Here is an 18,651-nt window from a genome sequence, read left to right as displayed (position 1 = left end):
TGCTGGACAGAGAGTCTTCCAGACAAAGAGGCTTCCGGATAGAGAATCTTCCAGCAGCTGGCCCACAACCATACAGCACACTCCTAGAGCGGCCGCTGCTGGAGGTGAGTTTTGGAGTTTGGAAGCCGGAGAAGAAGTTATGCTCGGAGCGTGGTGGTGGTGATGCCCTGGCTCTGCAGGGAGAGCTGGGCCAGGGCATGGTGAGCCTGGGAGGCATGCTTGCTGGGGGCGGAACAGGTGCTCGCGCAACCCCCTTCTCCAGGCGGGCAGAGCTCCATGCACTGACCTAGGGGATATCCCTAATGTGCCAATCCCCAGGAGCTGGGAGGCGGGCAGAGCGCCAGGTTGGCTTGATGCCTTAGGGATACCCTCTAAGTCAGTGAATGGTGCTCTGCCCGGCTGGAGAGGGGGTTTGCCAGGCGGTTGCTCGTGAGTGTGATCACCTCATGGCTGCTTCGCCCCGAGGCTGTGCAAGGGAGCAACCGCCTGGCAACTCCCCCCTCTGGCCAGGCATAACGCCACTCCCCAACCTAGCGGTATCCCCAAGGCAGCAAGCAATGTAAGCACCTTCCCTCCCCCCCTGGCTCCCGCAGCTTGGCACTTTCGGGATACAGCTAGGTCGATGAGCGGTGCTCTGCCTGGCCGGAGGGCGGGTTGTCCAGGGGGCTTATTTTCAGGGATGGGCTTATATTTTTGCCGACGCGAAAAATGTGGCAAGGCGTTAGTTTCAGGACAGGTCATATTTTCGGGGAAACACGGCATTCTTGGAAGAATGTTCCAAAATTTGGGGGACAGCACTAAGAATGTTTGGATGCATATTTTTGTGGTGGTATAGATATGGAAAGAGAGACAGTTTAGTCCCCCATAAGAGTGTGTATAATATCTTAAAAGAACCTTTGGTCTAAAAGAACCTTTGTAAATAACATGCCCAGTCATTCATAGAGGGTAATGCTCTTTCAATATATGGCTATAAATTGAATCCTTCATAATGGAGAAATACTTCACAGTTTTTCTTCGTATACAGTAGATGTGAATAAGAGATAGATATACATTTGATATAGATATGGATATAGATGCATGTACCTTTGGAGAATTTGGGCTTTCTAGATTGTCTTTAACTTTTCCTGTTTCAGTTAACTTTCTAAATTTTATACAACTATAGAAATGTAGCAAAAGTGCTTTTTATAGATGATTTTTCAAATTATGGCTCTGAAAAGCTACCAATCTAGTTTTACTCTTCTAAATTAAGCATACTTCTCAAATTTCTGGTATATTTTTGAATCTTCTTTCTTTTTTGTTTCTCAAATTTTCACAGGATGTGGAAACATTTGATTTTGAGAATGACAAAAATAATTTTGTTCCAAAATTTCAACCAGAAATTATTTGTGAGACTCAGATTTCAAATTCTGATATTGAGTATAAACAAGTACCCGAAGATAGAAGGTAAGCTGTTGTGTTACTTATATATAACTATATATCACTTCATGCTGAATAAGGCTAAGCAAAAAATTGTGCTTTGCAGATGCATTGATGGGAGTCTTTCCAGAGAATGAAAACTGCTTTGCTTTAGTATTTCAAGGAGGATTGGATTCTCATTTTTTTAAACATTTGTGTATTTCAGAATACAACAGAGATTTCAGTTTAGTTTACAAGATTTCCGATGTTGTGCTGTTCTGGGTAGAGGACATTTCGGAAAGGTACCTGTGAGAGTTAAAATTACAATTTTGTGTATTTGTCATACATATTTGCTATATTTGACATACGCTATGCGTATCTGCATAGCTATCCTTGAGGCTCAATTCATTTTAGTATATTTAGAAAATCTGTGTGTGAATTTGTGTCCACTTAAAAATGGTTATAAATCTAAAAGAAATATTAAACCAATAAGATTTTTTAAACAATAAAAGCACGCTGTTTGTATTTCAGGTCCTATTGGCCGAGTATAAAAATACTAATGAAATGTTTGCTATTAAAGCCTTAAAAAAAGGAGACATTGTTGCTCGAGATGAAGTAGACAGGTTAGTATAAAAAGGAGTAATAGTTAAATATAAATGTGTTTTTAATTATTTCTGTTGTTTTAAGTTGCTGTTTAGAAACACGCTAGAATTGGGTAGTGAGATTTGCCGATGATGCAAATAATAAGAAGTTATAACAAACAGTTCCAAAGGGATTTTCTAAATTTATGTCAATTGGCATCGAAAAGATAAAGTTCAACATATAAAGTGACATATGCTAAGAAAATATTTCCTAGTTTCAAAAATTTTCCTGCAGAGTTGAATACTTCAGTTAAAAATATTGATCCACTTTGTGACTATTATGAAAAAGACATCCTGAGATTCATTATAAAGGAATGGAGGTAGTCCTTGACTTACAATAGTTCATTTAGTGACCGTTCAAAGTTATAATGGCACTGAAAAAAGTGACATGTTTTCACACTTAACGACCATTGCAGCATCCCCATAGTCACATGTGATCAAAATTCAGATGCTTGGCAACTGATTCACATGTATGATAGTTGCAGTGGCCCAGGGTCATGTGGTCCCCTTTTGTGACCACCTTGCAAGCAAAGTCAATGGGGAAGCCAGATTCATTTAACAACAGGGTTACTAACTTAACAACGGCAGTGATTCACTTAACAACTGTGCCACATAAAATGGGACAAAATTCACTTAGCAACAGAAATGGGGGGGCTCAATTGTGGTTGTAAATTGAGAACGGCTTGTAACATTTCATCAATATTGTACAGCACATTTTGAATGCAATTTTATACACAGCTTTAGTTGTCACACATTCAAAAAGTACCGTAGAATGAAATAAATTGTAGAAAGGAATAGTAAAAGAAATTGAGTAGATAGAATAACTTACTACAGTGGTTAGGTTTCATTAGATTACAAAAATTCAATCTACATAAAGGCACAATTGAATTAAATAGAAATTAGTGCACTGTGAGAACAAAGAATTTTTCTCTTATTACTACAATCAAGTTGAATGATCAGATAAGAGGATAAGAGTTAAGGTAGAATTGGTTGTTAGAAGATTTGCTGACAGTCACCAATTTGGACAGTTTGAAAAGCAGAGGAATTCAGGGCAGAGAAGATTAATGACTGCTAATGCTGACAACTATATATTATATCCAGTATTAGAACCAATGGGATTTGCTTTCTGGCCTTCTATGAATGAAAAAAAAAGAAACATGCTGGAACATGCTGGTCAATTGGTCTCCATTGGTTCCTTTTACTACAGGAGTGGCTAAACAAACATGTTGGATGACTTTATGAAACAACCACTAAACCTGGTATTATTTGTAGATCCAGGCTCCTTTTATGTCAGGAGGATCACACCAAGCTCTAATAATATTTTACAAACAAGTTCAGAACATCTAAAAAAGGGGTGAATCCTTTTTCATAGAATTATAGGGTATATATTTTTCCATCTTTTATTGTGGTGTGAACCTTGAACCCATTATGTGTAAACACACGTACATATTTGAAAATATGTCTAACAGAACTTAATTACAAACAACTGTAGGATGAGAGTGTAAAGTAAACTAAGCATGTGTCAACAGGAAATCTGTTATTGTGTTAACAGCTGTTTACCTCTTTTTCTCAGCATGTGCAACATGAGTGTATATCCTCTTCCAGGAACACAGACATAATATTTGTTTCTATCACTGCAAGCCTGAGTGCTGTTTTCTATAAATTATTTATATTTATATACGTTTTTCATATTGAATGTAGTGTGCAATGTAGTATAGCATAATATATAAATATAATAATATACTATACCAGCGATGGTGAACCTTTTTTGGCTCGCGTGCCATAAGCGGGGGGAGCGCAGGGTGTGTGTGTGCGGGCGTGCCGCACCCATAACGCAATGTGCGACCACCCCAGTGCGCATGCGCACGTTACAGGCGTGACACCCCCCCCCCCATTCTTTGCATCCTTTTTTTGCCCTCCCAGGCTCCAGAGGCTTTATAGGAGCCTGGGGAGGGCAAAAACAGCCTCCCTGCGCCCCCCCCCCCCCCGGAAGCCCTCCAGAGGCTTCAGGGACCTTCAGGAGGCTTCCCTGAAACCTCCGGAGCAGTCAAAACGACTCTCCGAGCAAAGCGGAAGTCACTTCTGGTTTGCTCGGGGGGTCGTTTTAAGCGCTCCGAAGGCTTCAGGGATCTTCAGGAGGCTTCCCTGAAGCCTTTGGAGCAGTCAAAACGACCCTCTGAGCAAACCGGAAATCACTTGGTTTGCTCAGAGGGTCATTTTGAGCGCTTCAGGGACCTTCAGGAGGCTTCCCCAAAGCCTCCAGAGCAGTCAAAACAACCCTCCAAGCAAAGCGGAAGTCACTTCCGGTTTGCTTGGAGGATCATTTTAAGCGCTCCGAAGGCTTCAGGGGGCTTCCCCGAAGCTTCCGGAGCAGTCAAAACGACCCTCCGAGCAAAGCAGAAGTCACTTCCGGTTTGCTTGGAGGGTCGTTTTAAGCGCTCCGAAGGCTTCAGGGAAGCTCATGAAGCCTCCAGGGGGTGGGGGGAGCTCTTTTTGCCCTCCCCAGACTCCTATAAAGCCTCTGGTGCCTGAGGAGGGCAAAAAATGGCTTTAAAACGGGGTGAACTCAGCTGGCCGGCGCGCATGCACGCCGGCCAGCTGACAGGGCAGTGCTTCGCGTGCCACAGGTTTGCCATCACTGTACTATACTATGATACAATATATACTATACTGTATATCATATATGTATAATGTATAACATAGTATATAATATAATATAAATATATAAGGTATGATATATATAAATATAGTATATTCAAGGAGCCCATTCTAAGCTTCTGAACTTACTTTTTAGGTAAACATTAGCTGTATAATAGTTATACAATAAGCTTTTAATGGCGGTTCTTTTATATAATCTTGTCATTTATTTCGACCGTGTGTCAGGTTACATGAATTGACCTTCTGGACTTTTTTTTTTTTCTTTTAACTTCTTTTTCTAATATACTAAAGGGAAAATAAGTCACATTACTTTTTTTTCTGTCTTGCAGTCTCATGTGTGAAAAGCGAATTTTTGAAACTGTGAACAGTGTAAGACACCCGTTTTTGGTGAACCTCTTCGCCTGTTTTCAAACCAAAGATCACGTGTGCTTTGTAATGGAATACGCTGCTGGTGGGGATCTCATGATGCACATACACACTGATGTCTTTTCTGAACCAAGAGCAGTGTAAGTTTTCAGCCTTCATATCCTCTCCCGTATCTTGCAAATTAATAGATTCTTGGAACTGTGCTGGGGAGAATACTGAGGACATGATTTTGGTTTCTTGTTTAACTGTGTTTAGAATAGAACAGTGTTTCTCAACCTTGGCAACTTGAAGATGTCCGGACTTCAACTCCCAGAATTCCCCAGCCAGCATTCGCTGGCTGGGGAATTCTGGGAGTTGAAGTCCGGACATCTTCAAGTTGCCAAGGTTGAGAAACACTGGAATAGAAGACACTTCACTGTTCAGAATTTGGTTTAAGGCTTAGTGATTGTCTGTAACTTTGATGAAGGTACCTCATTCATAATTACAATGAGAGATATTCTTTGAGTTAGATTTTATTTAAAAAAATTCTAGCTTAACGTGTTTTACTGTCTTTATTGTTTTAAAATGTTTGTAATATATGTTTTGAATTGTGAGCTATCCAGAATTGTTTGCTGTGTGGCTATAGAAATGAAATACAGATACTCTTCGACTTACGACTTACTTATGACCGTTTTAAATACTCATGACCATTGCAGCATCCCCATGGTCACATGATCAAAATTCAGATCCTTGGCAACTTGCAGGTATTTATGAGAATTGTAGTGTCCCGAGGTCACGGGATCCCTTTTTGCAACCCTCTGACACGCAAAATCAATGGGGAAGCTAAATTCACTTAACAACTGTGTTATCAGCTTAACAACTTGGGCAAGAAAGGTTGTAAAATGGCACAAAATTGACTTAACAAACTGCCTTGTTTAGCAATAGAAATTTTGAATTCAAATGTGGTCTTGAGAACCACCTGAAAATAAATAAATGCATGTGTCCTTGTTAGATTGACATGTATGTGTAATGATGTCATGTACACAGCAAACTGCAATGTCGTAAACTTTCAAGGTGCTATGCCTGATCAGATAATTCCAAGTAAACACGTGTAAAAGGAATTGGGACTTGGTTCATTAATTTTACTTCCAGGATCCTACATGTAATAAATTTTCTTCTACAGTTCCCATTGTGCAAGGTGATAGAACTATTTCCATTAAATGTTTTAGAGCCTATTTTTGTTTAACCTGTGTTTTTACTTTTGTATTTTGCTTTTTTTTTTAAAAAAATATATTAACCAACTTGACTACCCACTAGATTAGGCAGTATTCTCTGGCAAAGTTAACATGATCCTTGGGGCATAAAGCCTGAACAAAAGTGAACTTACTTCCTGGAAAATAATAACTGCTGACAGTTGTCTTTGGGTGGTGACAGCTTTCTAGAGCTTAAAAAACAAAGAGTTGTACACGGCTCGGTTAGAAATCAGCAGATTTTAAGCTTGTGGGATCTGTTTTGTCCTCTGCCAGAATCCTTAGACCCACCCTTCGGAGCAGGTCTTTAAAAAAACCTAAATTTTCATGACAAGTGAAGTGGAACATTGGACATACAATGCAAGTTCCTTTTCTTCCGTTGAGAGCGGGTGCCTCTGGGTGGCTCCTGCTACTTTTTCTGATTAGCAAGACTGAAAGTTTAGTAACAATCCCTAGAATGAGAAAGAGAACTCCTAGCTATCCTTTTTAGGTGTGTAAAAAAATAATTATACTCCAAATGAAATTTAAGAGAAAAAGAATGACAGAAGAGTGGCGGGGGGGGGGGGGAGGGCTATTGAAAAGCTAGTTGTTCTCCATGGTAAAACATCAACAGGAAAGTAAAAATACTCTCCATCCAGTATAGAGAAGGAACTTGGGCAGTTAAGTCCGGTGTTCTATTTTTTTTTGCAGTTGAATGTTGAAATATGGACATTTATAGTACACTACGGTAGACAAATGAAAGTATAGCATCTCTACAACACAACAAGCTTTTTAAGCAGTATTTTGAGAGTTATGTTTGTTTATTTATTTATTTACATGAATTGGCTTCCCACCTCCAGGGGACTCTTGAGCAGCATACAAAACTAATAAAACAACTAAGACATTAAATCAACAGGTAGCGTAGACTTACATGCCCTAATAACATAAACCACAAAACAGAAAGTGGCCCCTGAGCAAATAATAAACTTCAATCTCAGGAAAAAGGGTGCCATCCTTGCCTCTGTTCCAGAGGCTGAAGGCTGCAGGAAGGCATGCTTCCTAGATCCCCACAAAATGTCAGGGTTTACTGAAGAGAACCTGGAATACACCTATTCTGCTGGAAATACTCTTGGGGCAGAAAAGATGTTCAGGCCCTATGCCATTCAGGGCCTTATAGGTATAGCACCTTGAATTGCACTCAGAAGGTAACCAGTATAGCCTACATAGCAGTGACGACACATGACTACACCGAGAGACGCCCGTTACTGCTTACACTGTTGCATTTTGAACCAGCTGTAGCCTCTTAGTGCTCTTCAAATGGAAGTTGTGTCCTAATAATATAGAACATTTATATTCCCTGGAGTCATCTTGGCTCTTAAGGTCTTCTAGGGGTCTTTTTTTTTTAGCAATAAATCTTGTTATATTTCTCAAAGAAAAAACATCTCCTTCTATTAATAGAAGACCTAAAGAAAGATGGCCTAATTTTTGTGGTCCGAGGGATTACAGCCTAGTAAATGAGGAAGCAATAGATTCTTGCAATGGAATTGGTATTTATGTAGGTTATTGTTTTGCTATTTATTTTTATTCTCTCTCTTTTTGTGTTTGTGCCTTTGAGTCAGTGTTGACTCCTGGCAACTGTCTTGACAAGTGCTGGCAATTTTATTGGCAAAATTTCAGAAGTGGTTTGCCATTGTCTCCTTCCAAAGCCCGAGAAAGCATAAGGTCATCCAGCTGGGTTTGTGCCTAAGTTAGGACTACAATTTTTGCTTTAAAAAGTTATGTGTATCAAGCCCTGATAAATTAGCATCCTACTTCTTTGAACATAACAGAATCATCTTGCTACCAATGGAATTATGTTCTCCCTGCCCTCAGATCATATTAAAATAGCTGCCTGATGCTCAACAACTAGATGTTTTTCAACTCCTCCAAAAGGGGAGAAAGGCAAATTAGTTTTACATTTGAACTTCACAGTACACAAACACACACACACACACACACACACACACACACACACACATATACACCACTCACTTATCACGAAATGTCCAGAACCATAAATTTGGCACATATTCCTCTTGGACATCTAGGTGCTCGCTGAGAAAGGATTTTTCAAAATAACCATCAGATCATTAGTATTCCTTACACAGTATTAACATGCTCTGATGATAAGGAGTTTTCTTCCTCTCCCTACCTGAAATGAATTCTGTTCCAACTGCCAGTTGCCTTCTATTAACATGCTCTGATGCTAAGGAGTTAGACAGTCTACTTCCCCTCCCCACCTGAAAAGACCTCTGTTCCAACTGCTAGGTGCCTCACATTCCGTTACCTCAGTTCAAACTAGCAAATGTTCCACTCCTTCACTCAGGAGCAGCCTGGGGCTCCTTAACAGTACTAAACACCAGTACCTCACCAAAATGTCTACTCCTTCCACCTATGGAACTGCTTCTAAACTCACGGCGGTGGGAGAGGTACTCACTTATGAGTTTCAATCACCAACCACCACTAAGCCAACAGATTGTGAACCAAAGGTCTCCTGCTTAGTGCCCCAGCCCCAACTCATTTCTTACACTGACCACCTCAGTTCTGACGAATTTGTCCCTTCTACTGTTAAAGAGAAAAGAGGGGGGAAATGCAGGAAAAGATTTACAGATGCGGTTAGGAAAACACAGTAAGGGAAGCCCAATCATAACTACTCATTAATTTTCAAGCTTTAAGTGTCCAATTTATCAAGCCCGATCACATAGTTTCCAGGTATCCAGCTAGTATTATATAATTTTCCTTTTTTTATAGACCGCAGAATGTTGGAACTAGCATTACTTCTGTCAAAGTCCCTCTTGACTAGCTGAAAAAGCTTGCAGAGCATTAAGCATTGCTCTTGTGGGCATTTCTGGAGGCTGTTATGCCACAGTCCTGATGAAATCCCAGGAAAAGTAAAAACAGCCAGACCATCATATTTACTGCAGCTCAAGAAGACAATGCCAGAACTCAGTTGGGTCTTTTGTGATGGGATCCTGGAAGGCAAGGTGGCATTTCCTTTAGATGAGAGTCAGGATCGGACTAGTAGCACAAATTTTGTGTCCAGAATTTACCCACAAGAAGTACAATGGAAATGTTATTCTTTGTAACGTAAATAAATGTGCAAAATTGATGAGCACTGAAACATTGTCTTTCTCTCCAAACAGATTTTATGCTGCATGTGTAGTTCTTGGCCTGCAATATTTACATGAGCATAGGATAGTTTACAGGTAAGCATTTCAAAGATGTGGTGTTCCAATTCATTTTATGTTCTGCTAATGTTTGTGAACGTGGCTTAAATGCTGCGGTCATTATGATTGATAAAATAGTTCCTTTTCTTTTCTAGAAGAAATTCATACTATTGGATGTTTGTACATTATTAAGTTTTGTTCAGATTGGGGGGAAAAAAGGAAACATTAACAATTAGTAAATATTTGTAAGTGGCACTCCTTCTAAAATAGCATTCAGCAGATTGGGTAACTTCCAAATGGGTAGACTTTAATTACCGTCAACGAGGCTATTGCTGAGAATTCTGGGATTCTCCATTCCATAGGTCATGGGACCCGGCCTGGGGAATGAAGCTCCATAGCTTAGCAATTACATAGTTGGGCTGTTGTTTTCGTTGTTTTACTAATTTTTTGAAAATTTTTTATTTCTTTGGTAGAGATCTAAAGCTGGATAACCTGTTGCTGGATACTGAAGGCTTTGTTAAAATAGCTGACTTTGGTCTCTGCAAGGAAGGTAAGGGTTGTTGGTTTTTTTTAAATGGCGGATAATACTTACTTCTCCTACTGAACATGTTGTGATTGCAGATAGCAACTCTTCCCACCGGCAGGAGAATGATTAAGAGCGGAATGTGTTACGGTAATTCAGGCCAGGAACTCTGTTGCTAAGTGTTGCAGTCACAAAGCATGATGTCATGTGACTCCACTGTTTTATGACAGCAATTGCAGCAGAGCTAATTGCTGCTGTTAAGGCAGTGTTTCTCAACCTTGGCAACTTGAAGATGTCCGGACTTCAACTCCCAGAATTCCCCAGCCAGCTGGCTGGGGAATTCTGGGAGTTGAAGTCCGGATATCTTCAAGTGGCCAAGGTTGAGAAACACTATGTTAAGGGACTTCAGTGCAATGGTTAGGTGTGATGTCACGTGATTGACATTTTCAATCTCCTGACGACTTTCCCCTTGAGTTAGCTTGTTGGAAACCAGCGGTGAAGCAGCAAAGCAAATGACGATCACATGCGGTGCTGCCAAAGCTGCAGTTACGAGGATCAGTTGTAAGTCTCCTTATTCAGGGCCTTCATAACTGAACGGTCGCTGAACAAGTGGTTGGGTTGTTAAAAATGAGGAGCAGTTGTATTTATGATGGGTATGTTCTGTGAATGTGCAGAATGAAGGTCCTGTATAATAGAATAGAATAGAATGCTTTATTCACCAAGTGTGATTGGTCACACAAGGAATTATCTTTGGTGCATATGTCTCAGCATACAAGGTACATTCATCAAGAATCATAAGGTACAACACTTAATGATAGTCATAGGGTAGAAATAAGCTCACTATTGTGTCCTTCATGTGATAATCGCCACATTAATATGAGGAAGCTACAATCTCCATAGCAGGAACAGTAGAGAGGCTTTATGAATAGTGGCATTGGCTAAGTGTGCAATATGAAAGCTTTCATCTTAAGAAAAATGTGCCTTGCTCATAAGTGGAGACTTTCTTCTTTGTCCTCCAGTTTCCTCTGCTCTGTTCTTCAGAGCACCAGTTCAACAGCTTTCAGTATGATTCAGGAAACAGAGAGCTATAAATAGAAATCCTCTAAATTTAGCAGGACCTCCTCAAAGTTACTTGGTATATCTATAACATTGTACTGTATCAAATGTTAAATTATTCCTAGGATAGAGATGGTGAGAAAACAAGGCACAATTCAAATACATTATTTAAAAACCTCTGTTTGTAAACCATTGGTTCAGACATTAAATTCAAAGGAAGTTTAGTTATATTTTTGAATTTGGATTCAAATTGTCTTAATCATTCAGAAGCAACTAAAACTATATCTCATTGTCAAGCAGCCCCAATTACCACTCGTTTACTTAGCATTCTTGCACTGTAAGGTGACAATAAAAAATACTTGGGGTACAATGGGAAAGTATTTCAGTAATTTCATATGAAAAACTTGTGTGATTCTGCACCTTCATGAATGCCATTTGTCAACTGAATGAAAAACCCTGAATTTGGCCAGTTTTGAAAAAAAACAATTTGAAAAAACAGATATAATCCTGATTCAACACTTTGAATTGACACATTGACTTCATTAAACATATAGACATCATCAAATTCCGTGTTTTAAATTGAATTGACAACATATAAATCAGATTTGAGTCAGTCTGTACAACCCTGTCAGATATATATCTAAATCTCTGTGTAATTTGTGTAACCGTTGCAGGAATGGGATTTGGTGACAGAACAAGTACGTTCTGTGGCACTCCAGAATTTCTTGCTCCAGAAGTATTGACAGAAACATCTTATACAAGAGCTGTAGATTGGTGGGGTCTTGGTGTACTCATCTATGAAATGCTGGTTGGTGAGGTAAGTTTCACAAAACGTATGGACGTTAATAGACACATTGTTCTGTAAATGTAGTGTCCTCTTCAAAGTACAACTCTCCTTATGCCTGAATGCATGGTGGTGGCAGATATTCTGCAAGTTTGGCCCTGGTCTCCCCCCATTTGAGCATTCCTCAAGTGAATGCCTTAAGGGGATTGACGTTTCATCCTCTTTTCAGTACTAGTTTACGTTAAGTTTGATTTAATAATGCTGTTTGGGGACAAGAGAGAATAAAAGAGATCAGGTACACACTTCTTCGATACTGTATGTATTATTTTAATACCTTAAAAATGTATTTGAATTACTATTTCTAAGAAGGTTTATTTTTCAGTCTCCTTTCCCAGGAGATGATGAAGAAGAAGTTTTTGACAGTATTGTAAATGATGAAGTAAGATATCCTCGATTCCTGTCTACAGAAGCTATCTCAATAATGAGAAGGGTAAGACTGTATTTCTGAAATAGCTATTGTAACATGAAAGTATGTTTTACTGGTACTAACAACAGCGTATCTTGTCCCATTACCATTGAATAGAAATGCTGAATGCATGGCCTTTAATTTAATGGCAGACATGATGTAAGTGAGAACTTAGGACATTTCCTTCCCCTCTATCAATGGACTTTGGAGAAGGTACTATTATGCAAGTAGAAATGCAACCAGAGGCTAGCTGATGGTTAAGGACTAAACCTTGAATGTACACAAAATAGAAAATTAGATTTCTAATTAAATGCATGAGGGCAAATGAAGCTGGAAACTTAATGAGCAAATTAACTGGCCTTATTCTGTTTAGCTTGCTTAAGTAGTATTTATAAATTGAAGGAGCTTCAGGACAATGTTTCTAATTATCTAATTGTAGCCCTGCTTCGCTATTCTGGTAAACCTCAATTGTTTTGAAATACGAACAAAAGTAATAATAATAAAAAACTTGATTTGACCACTTTTCAGAGAAAGCAGCTTCTGTTTCCCATCTTTATCTAAAGCGTACTGTGTCTATCCAGACTATGATTCTGTGCTTGGATTTGTTTGGAGTAGTATCATACTATACATAGAAAAGAATGAGCTGACTTCATTCCTGACATTGTTTTCAGCTTCTGAGGAGAAATCCAGAGCGTCGCCTTGGTGCCGGCGAAAAAGATGCTGAAGATGTCAAAAAGCATCACTTTTTTCGGGTGAGTGCCATCTCTCAAGCATGGTTACAATGTAACAATAGCCAGAAGCACAACACTTAACTGGTGCTCTTTTTACAGTTAATTGACTGGAATGCGTTGCTCGCCAAGAAAATGAAGCCCCCGTTTGTCCCAATCATACGAGGAAGAGAAGATGTCAGCAATTTTGATGATGAATTTACCTCAGAAGCGCCTATTCTCACTCCACCTCGGGAGCCTCGGATACTTTTGGAAGATCAGCAGGAAATGTTCAGGGACTTCGACTACATTGCTGATTGGTGTTAATCTTATAGTCACTGTGAAAATTCCAGCCGATTTGCTCCCCGGGACAACTTTCTCCCGTCGCCCTAAGAAGACCATTCTTTGGATCACTCTGCTGCCTGTAGCTTCTCATTTTTAAATCATATGAAGATTTTAAACAGTACTGTTTTTAATACAGAGGAGGCACGGCCTCTCTTTTGTATATCTTTTTTTTTGTTTCTTTCTAACCTTGAGCACTGGAAAGCAATTTTGTGCAGCTCTTGAAGCTGATTCAGTGGGTGCGGGCTGTTTTCCACATTCACATGGGCACCCTTGTACTGTATCTTTATTCTTCCAGAGAAGAAAGCATCACAAAACACCTGCCTTACAAAGTGGGACCACAAACAGATAACTAAGCTAGACCGATCACCTGCCCGAGTTTTAAGGAAAGAAAACAAAAGCTGTCGGTCCTTTTCAGAAGGAGAATGAACGTCCCGTCCTCCCCCCCCAAATGGCAGAACTCAGAAGACTGTCAAGCACACTAGTGACTTGATTTCTCAAAATAATGTGTATTACAAACTAATGCCTTGTTTAACAAACTCTATGGTATTTATTAGTGAGGAGATGCTTCAAAACCTTACATATGTCAAAGCAGCATCAGTGCTTCCATTTGCAGAAAAAGACTGGTCCTAAAAGTTTACCAAAGTCACTTGCTAAACAGATGTGTTTGCCTTTAAATCTTGTTAAACACTGTTCAGAAATAACCAGCAAATATGAAGAATGTAATGAATGTTTTTTCTAGTCTTAACCAGGAATACTCATAAATGTATGAATTTCCCTTAAATACGCAATCACTGTTCTATATTTTTAAAGTTGTGTATTTTCCACATTAACTTCAATCATATTCTAGCAAATCAGTATATCTAGTTATCTCATTCATCATACATTTGCTGTTCAAAATGTTCAAAACATTCATGTGTAAAGAATGAGGAAATGTATTGTATACATCCAGTATACGTATATTTGGAAACTAGTTTTGCTTAAATCATATAGAATAACTGTACACTTAGTTTTGTCCAGTGGCTGTTTGAATGTATTACTGAAATCCAGATTTAATGGTGAAAAACCCACTTGTATACATTTTTATGGCCACTGAAGTCAATAATTGTCATCGGAAATTACTGAGAATAAGGGTAAAAGCAATATGTTTTAAGAGAATGTATAAATATTTTTGATAAAACTTGTATATCTTAAGTCTCTTAACACTATGCTGTACCTCAAAAGTTAAAATATTTTTGACCAGATGCTGTGTGTTTGCTTTACAGACTTTAATGTAGTTAAGACATTCTGAAAGAACAAAATCATGTTTTAAATCGGTGGAAAGCAACATTCCACTTTGTCAGTATATGTGTTTGTGATCAACTTCATTTCCTAACACCAGAAGATCAAGAATAAGCATGGAAGCTTTTAATCAGTAGACCTACTATTCTATCTGGAATGTGATTCAGCATCAATAAGTCACATACTGGGCAGATTTTGCAAGAAAGTAGAGTAACACCAATAAGGGATTCGTGTGGAGTGCTGGGGGTGGTGGTATTTTTTTCATAATCTGTTCCATCACCCCACTCATAAACTATTTTGTTTCATATGATAGCTGGGGACTCTATTCATAGTTTATAACCTGACAAGAATATAAGGAATAAGAAGGTTGCCAGAATAAGAGATTTGTAAATTCCTTCATAAGGAAGATACTTTTTATAAAAATCATGAATATTACTAAGTTGCAGTTTTTTATAAAAAAATGCACTACCTATCATTTTTCAGTATGCTAATTTGGCTTTCTTAAAATTTCAAATGGCTACCTTAATTAAGCAAAACACTACATATCTGAGGTACAATCTGCCAACCCCTCATTATTTCTATAAACAGCTAGGTCCCTGGTAGGTGCTTCAGATTTAAAATCCTATGGAAGAAAACTTTTTGTAAGTACAAGTTGTACAGAAATGTTTATAATCTTGAATTTCTGAAAATCACATTAGAGGCAGGGTATTTTCACAATTAAGCTGAATGAAAGCACTAATTTTATCTAGTTTTGAAAAATAGACAAATTAAGTTTTAAACTCTAGATTGTAAATATATTTTGCTATACATATGTGGCTGCTGAAGCACTTTGTAAAAAAAAATTAGGGTATTTTAGAATGGTACACTATGCATTTAAATGAAATGTGCCTTTAACAGTGTATTAGTACAAACTATGCAATTCTCAAAATTTAAATAGTGAAATTTGTATAGGAAAAAAATTACTGATTTGAATTATAATCTTGTGTTTGATCTTTAGATAAATGATGTCTTTGGAACTTTGTGTGAATTACTTTTTCTTTCAGGGTGGATAAATGTCTGATTTGTTTTTTAAACATTTAAGAAACCTCCCTTAGGTGCAGTCTTCTAATCAAAACAGTTTATAGAGCTGCTTAGGAAATTCCTTAATGGTTCACTTGGGAAACTGATTCTTTGTTTGAAACTTCTGTGCAGTATTCAGTGGGTAAATTGGAAGCTAAACTAATAATTTGCAGCATATGGTTTCAACCGAAATGAGTATCTCTCCCACACAGGCTGAATTTAAACTTCACACTAAGCTCTGCTTTATACTAATTACAGTAGCCTAAGTTACTACACCGCTATGGCAAGAGTCTCATAATCCAGTAAACCCAAACTGCATTTATGTATACCAGGTTTACATTACACATTACAATTCATGGGATGGGAAGGGGATACGAAGACCTGCATTGAAAGCTTGGGAGGACTTGAGTTGTTACGAAATGTTGCTGAAGATGCCCCTAAAATAATTCTCCTCAGCTTTTATTTCTGTCATTTCTTGAGTGTTTTTAAAGCTGGTCCTTAAATGAGATGATTATTTCCTGACGCGTTGTCTCATTATTGTACCCAAGAGAAACAATTGAAAATGACTGCGTGAAATACACTTAGAGCCCTTCCAAACCATTCATTGAGAGAAGCCCTTAATTTACCAGTTAACTTGAGATCAGCATAGATTTGTTAAGAACACGAATTGCCAATCAATCTTGTAAGGTTTTTAATTAAGTAATTTAATTGATGAGAAATCTACATTCATAATATACCTTGTTTCTGGACAAAAGATCAGATCAGATCAGAAAGCTAAGTTTTATTTTGAAATGACAATTATATAGGTTGAAAGCTGGCTTATCATACTCGGAATGGTTTCCCATCACACTAGAGATGAATCAAATGGGTACCACAAAAGTTAATCTTGAAGCCGCCTCACTTTATTTTGTCATTAATATCAGTATATGAGAGGAATGGAATCCTTCACAAAGTTGTATGATATAGAGTTTTACAGTATAGTTAAAAATCAAAATAACCTAGATGAATGGACTGAAAACAAAAATGAAACTGAACCCATGCAGGGTCTGTCACTTGGGAAACAAAAATCAAATGTCGAGTCATAAAATGAGAATACCTGCTTTGGTAATCATACTTAAGAAAAAGATTGTGAAACACTAAAATAGAAGAAAATTCTGCAGTGATTAAACTCTTCAACTCATGTCCAATTCTGGGTGCTCCACTTCGATTGAGGCACTAGAACATGTTCAACTAAGATCAGGATGATCAACAGACTAGAAATCTGAGTCCTATGAAAGGAATTTGACAAAACTGAACCTGTTGATAATAAGATAATACAATAGCAATCTTCAAATACCCGAAAGCATATCAGAGAAGCCACTCAGGGTCTGTATTCATTCTAGATAACCGAACACAGAAGTGAATTTATTATTTAAAGGCAGATCCTGATTGGGTGTTAGGAACCAATAACATATATCAAACAGTGGACTATCCTTTTACTATGTTCAAGCATAAATTGAAAATGTTTAATTTTGATTTTTCTGCTGAGCAGAGGATTGAACAAATAATCCCAACATTAAAATGCCGATGCTCTGCATAATAGTAAGTATATTTTCATGCTGTTAAGCAATTAATATTTCAATTATCTCAAGATTCTAAAATGATTTAAGCCCAGCTTTATTTTTTGGTTACTTTCTTACCTTTTGTCTAAAGTTAATTCTATTTCCTATAGGTTTGGATCCATTACTACTTAGACATGATTTTTAATCATGGTTTTTAAAAAGCCCTAGATAAAATTCATTTACTGGACTTACATATAAAAGGTCTGTGCTGATTAGGTTTTGACACTGATAGAAATGCCCTCAATGAATTACATTCAAGATGGTTTATTGTAGTGAGTTGGATTTCTGTGCCCTTACTCTACAGTATAGACTACTGCAGGCAAAGACTGACACTAACACAAAATAGGAGTGTACTTGCCAGTGTACATACCATCTTTTGGTAACATCCCTTAACAAAATAATGCCAAATCTTAGACCCATGAAATTGTATGACTGCAAACCATTTTCATGAACAAAGAAATTGAAGAAAGATATAAGCCTCCAGGATTAATTTTATTTTTCATATACATTATAAAGCTTTATACTAAGCAGACTTAATTTTTTTTTTAAATTATCATGAGCTCTGTCATTTTATAGCTGTTGAAGTGGCAAATACATCCCTACTCAAAAGGAGTGAACTTGATTTTGCAATTTGGACAAGAGCTTCTAGTCACAAAAGATTCTATTTCTAATTCACCTAAATGCTGAATAATCATTAAAGTATACATTTTCCCAGTTCCATCTCAATGGTCTGGAGGGACTAAGGATCTCCTTCCCCACACACACACACACACACACACACACTCCTACTGTTATCTTTCACCTCAGCTGTGTTTCAGTGGTTAAACTGACCAGCTCTGCTAAAGAAAACAGTAATGGCAGAAGGGAGCTGCTGGAATATCAAGTTAGACAGAAAAAAATTGCACATGTAGGGTACATTTCAGTTTCCTTCCTGTTCAACAATGGTACTCAACTGTTTTCAATGCCTTAGTAATAGTCTACTTGTTTTTAACTAGACTATCATCATCACTGACCAAAAAATATTCCTGGCTTTGTGAAGAGAGAAACGGTGATTGTCCCACTTCTATTCAAAACTCAGCAATAGAAAAACTGCCTCTTATGACAGAGACCATGAACATAATATGGTCATAATTTTTTCAAGTAGCCACACAAGGTAACGAAGAGACATGCTCTTGATTTATGGAACTTTAAATAGAATGAATCAAAGTATAAACTCGACATGGTTAATCTTTTCCTAAGGTGAACAGATTTTTTTTTACAAGTATACTTATTATATGAACTATATTTTCTCTGAATTAGAACTTCCCATTATAATTAACTAAGAATTATCAAGAAACAATGCAAAATCCATGTACAGC

The 18,651-nt window shown here is 37.9% G+C and overlaps 1 protein-coding gene across 2 annotated transcripts in view; it reads left to right on the top strand.

Moving 5' to 3' along the window:
• Positions 1-15,649, top strand: part of PKN2 (protein kinase N2) — a 61,850-nt gene extending 46,201 nt beyond the window's left edge. For both annotated transcript variants that reach the window (XM_087719338.1, XM_087719337.1), the window contains 10 exons: positions 1,316-1,443; positions 1,622-1,697; positions 1,927-2,018; positions 5,024-5,200; positions 9,451-9,513; positions 9,948-10,024; positions 11,728-11,870; positions 12,220-12,327; positions 12,975-13,055; positions 13,134-15,649. In XM_087719338.1, coding sequence (XP_087575464.1) covers positions 1,316-1,443; positions 1,622-1,697; positions 1,927-2,018; positions 5,024-5,200; positions 9,451-9,513; positions 9,948-10,024; positions 11,728-11,870; positions 12,220-12,327; positions 12,975-13,055; positions 13,134-13,337 — 1,149 coding nt within the window. In that variant the 3' untranslated portion in view covers positions 13,338-15,649. The remainder of the gene's footprint in view (positions 1-1,315; positions 1,444-1,621; positions 1,698-1,926; positions 2,019-5,023; positions 5,201-9,450; positions 9,514-9,947; positions 10,025-11,727; positions 11,871-12,219; positions 12,328-12,974; positions 13,056-13,133) is intronic.
• Positions 15,650-18,651: the final 3,002 nt, after the last annotated feature.

This window comes from Thamnophis sirtalis, unplaced genomic scaffold (assembly GCF_051295495.1).
Source record: "Thamnophis sirtalis isolate CommonGarterSnake01/CBP01778 unplaced genomic scaffold, rThaSir2_p1.2 scaffold_7, whole genome shotgun sequence".
Classification (NCBI taxonomy): Eukaryota; Metazoa; Chordata; class Lepidosauria; order Squamata; family Natricidae; genus Thamnophis; species Thamnophis sirtalis.
The sequence above is the reverse complement of the archived record's forward strand: the minus strand, read 5'-3'. Positions and strand labels throughout refer to the sequence as shown.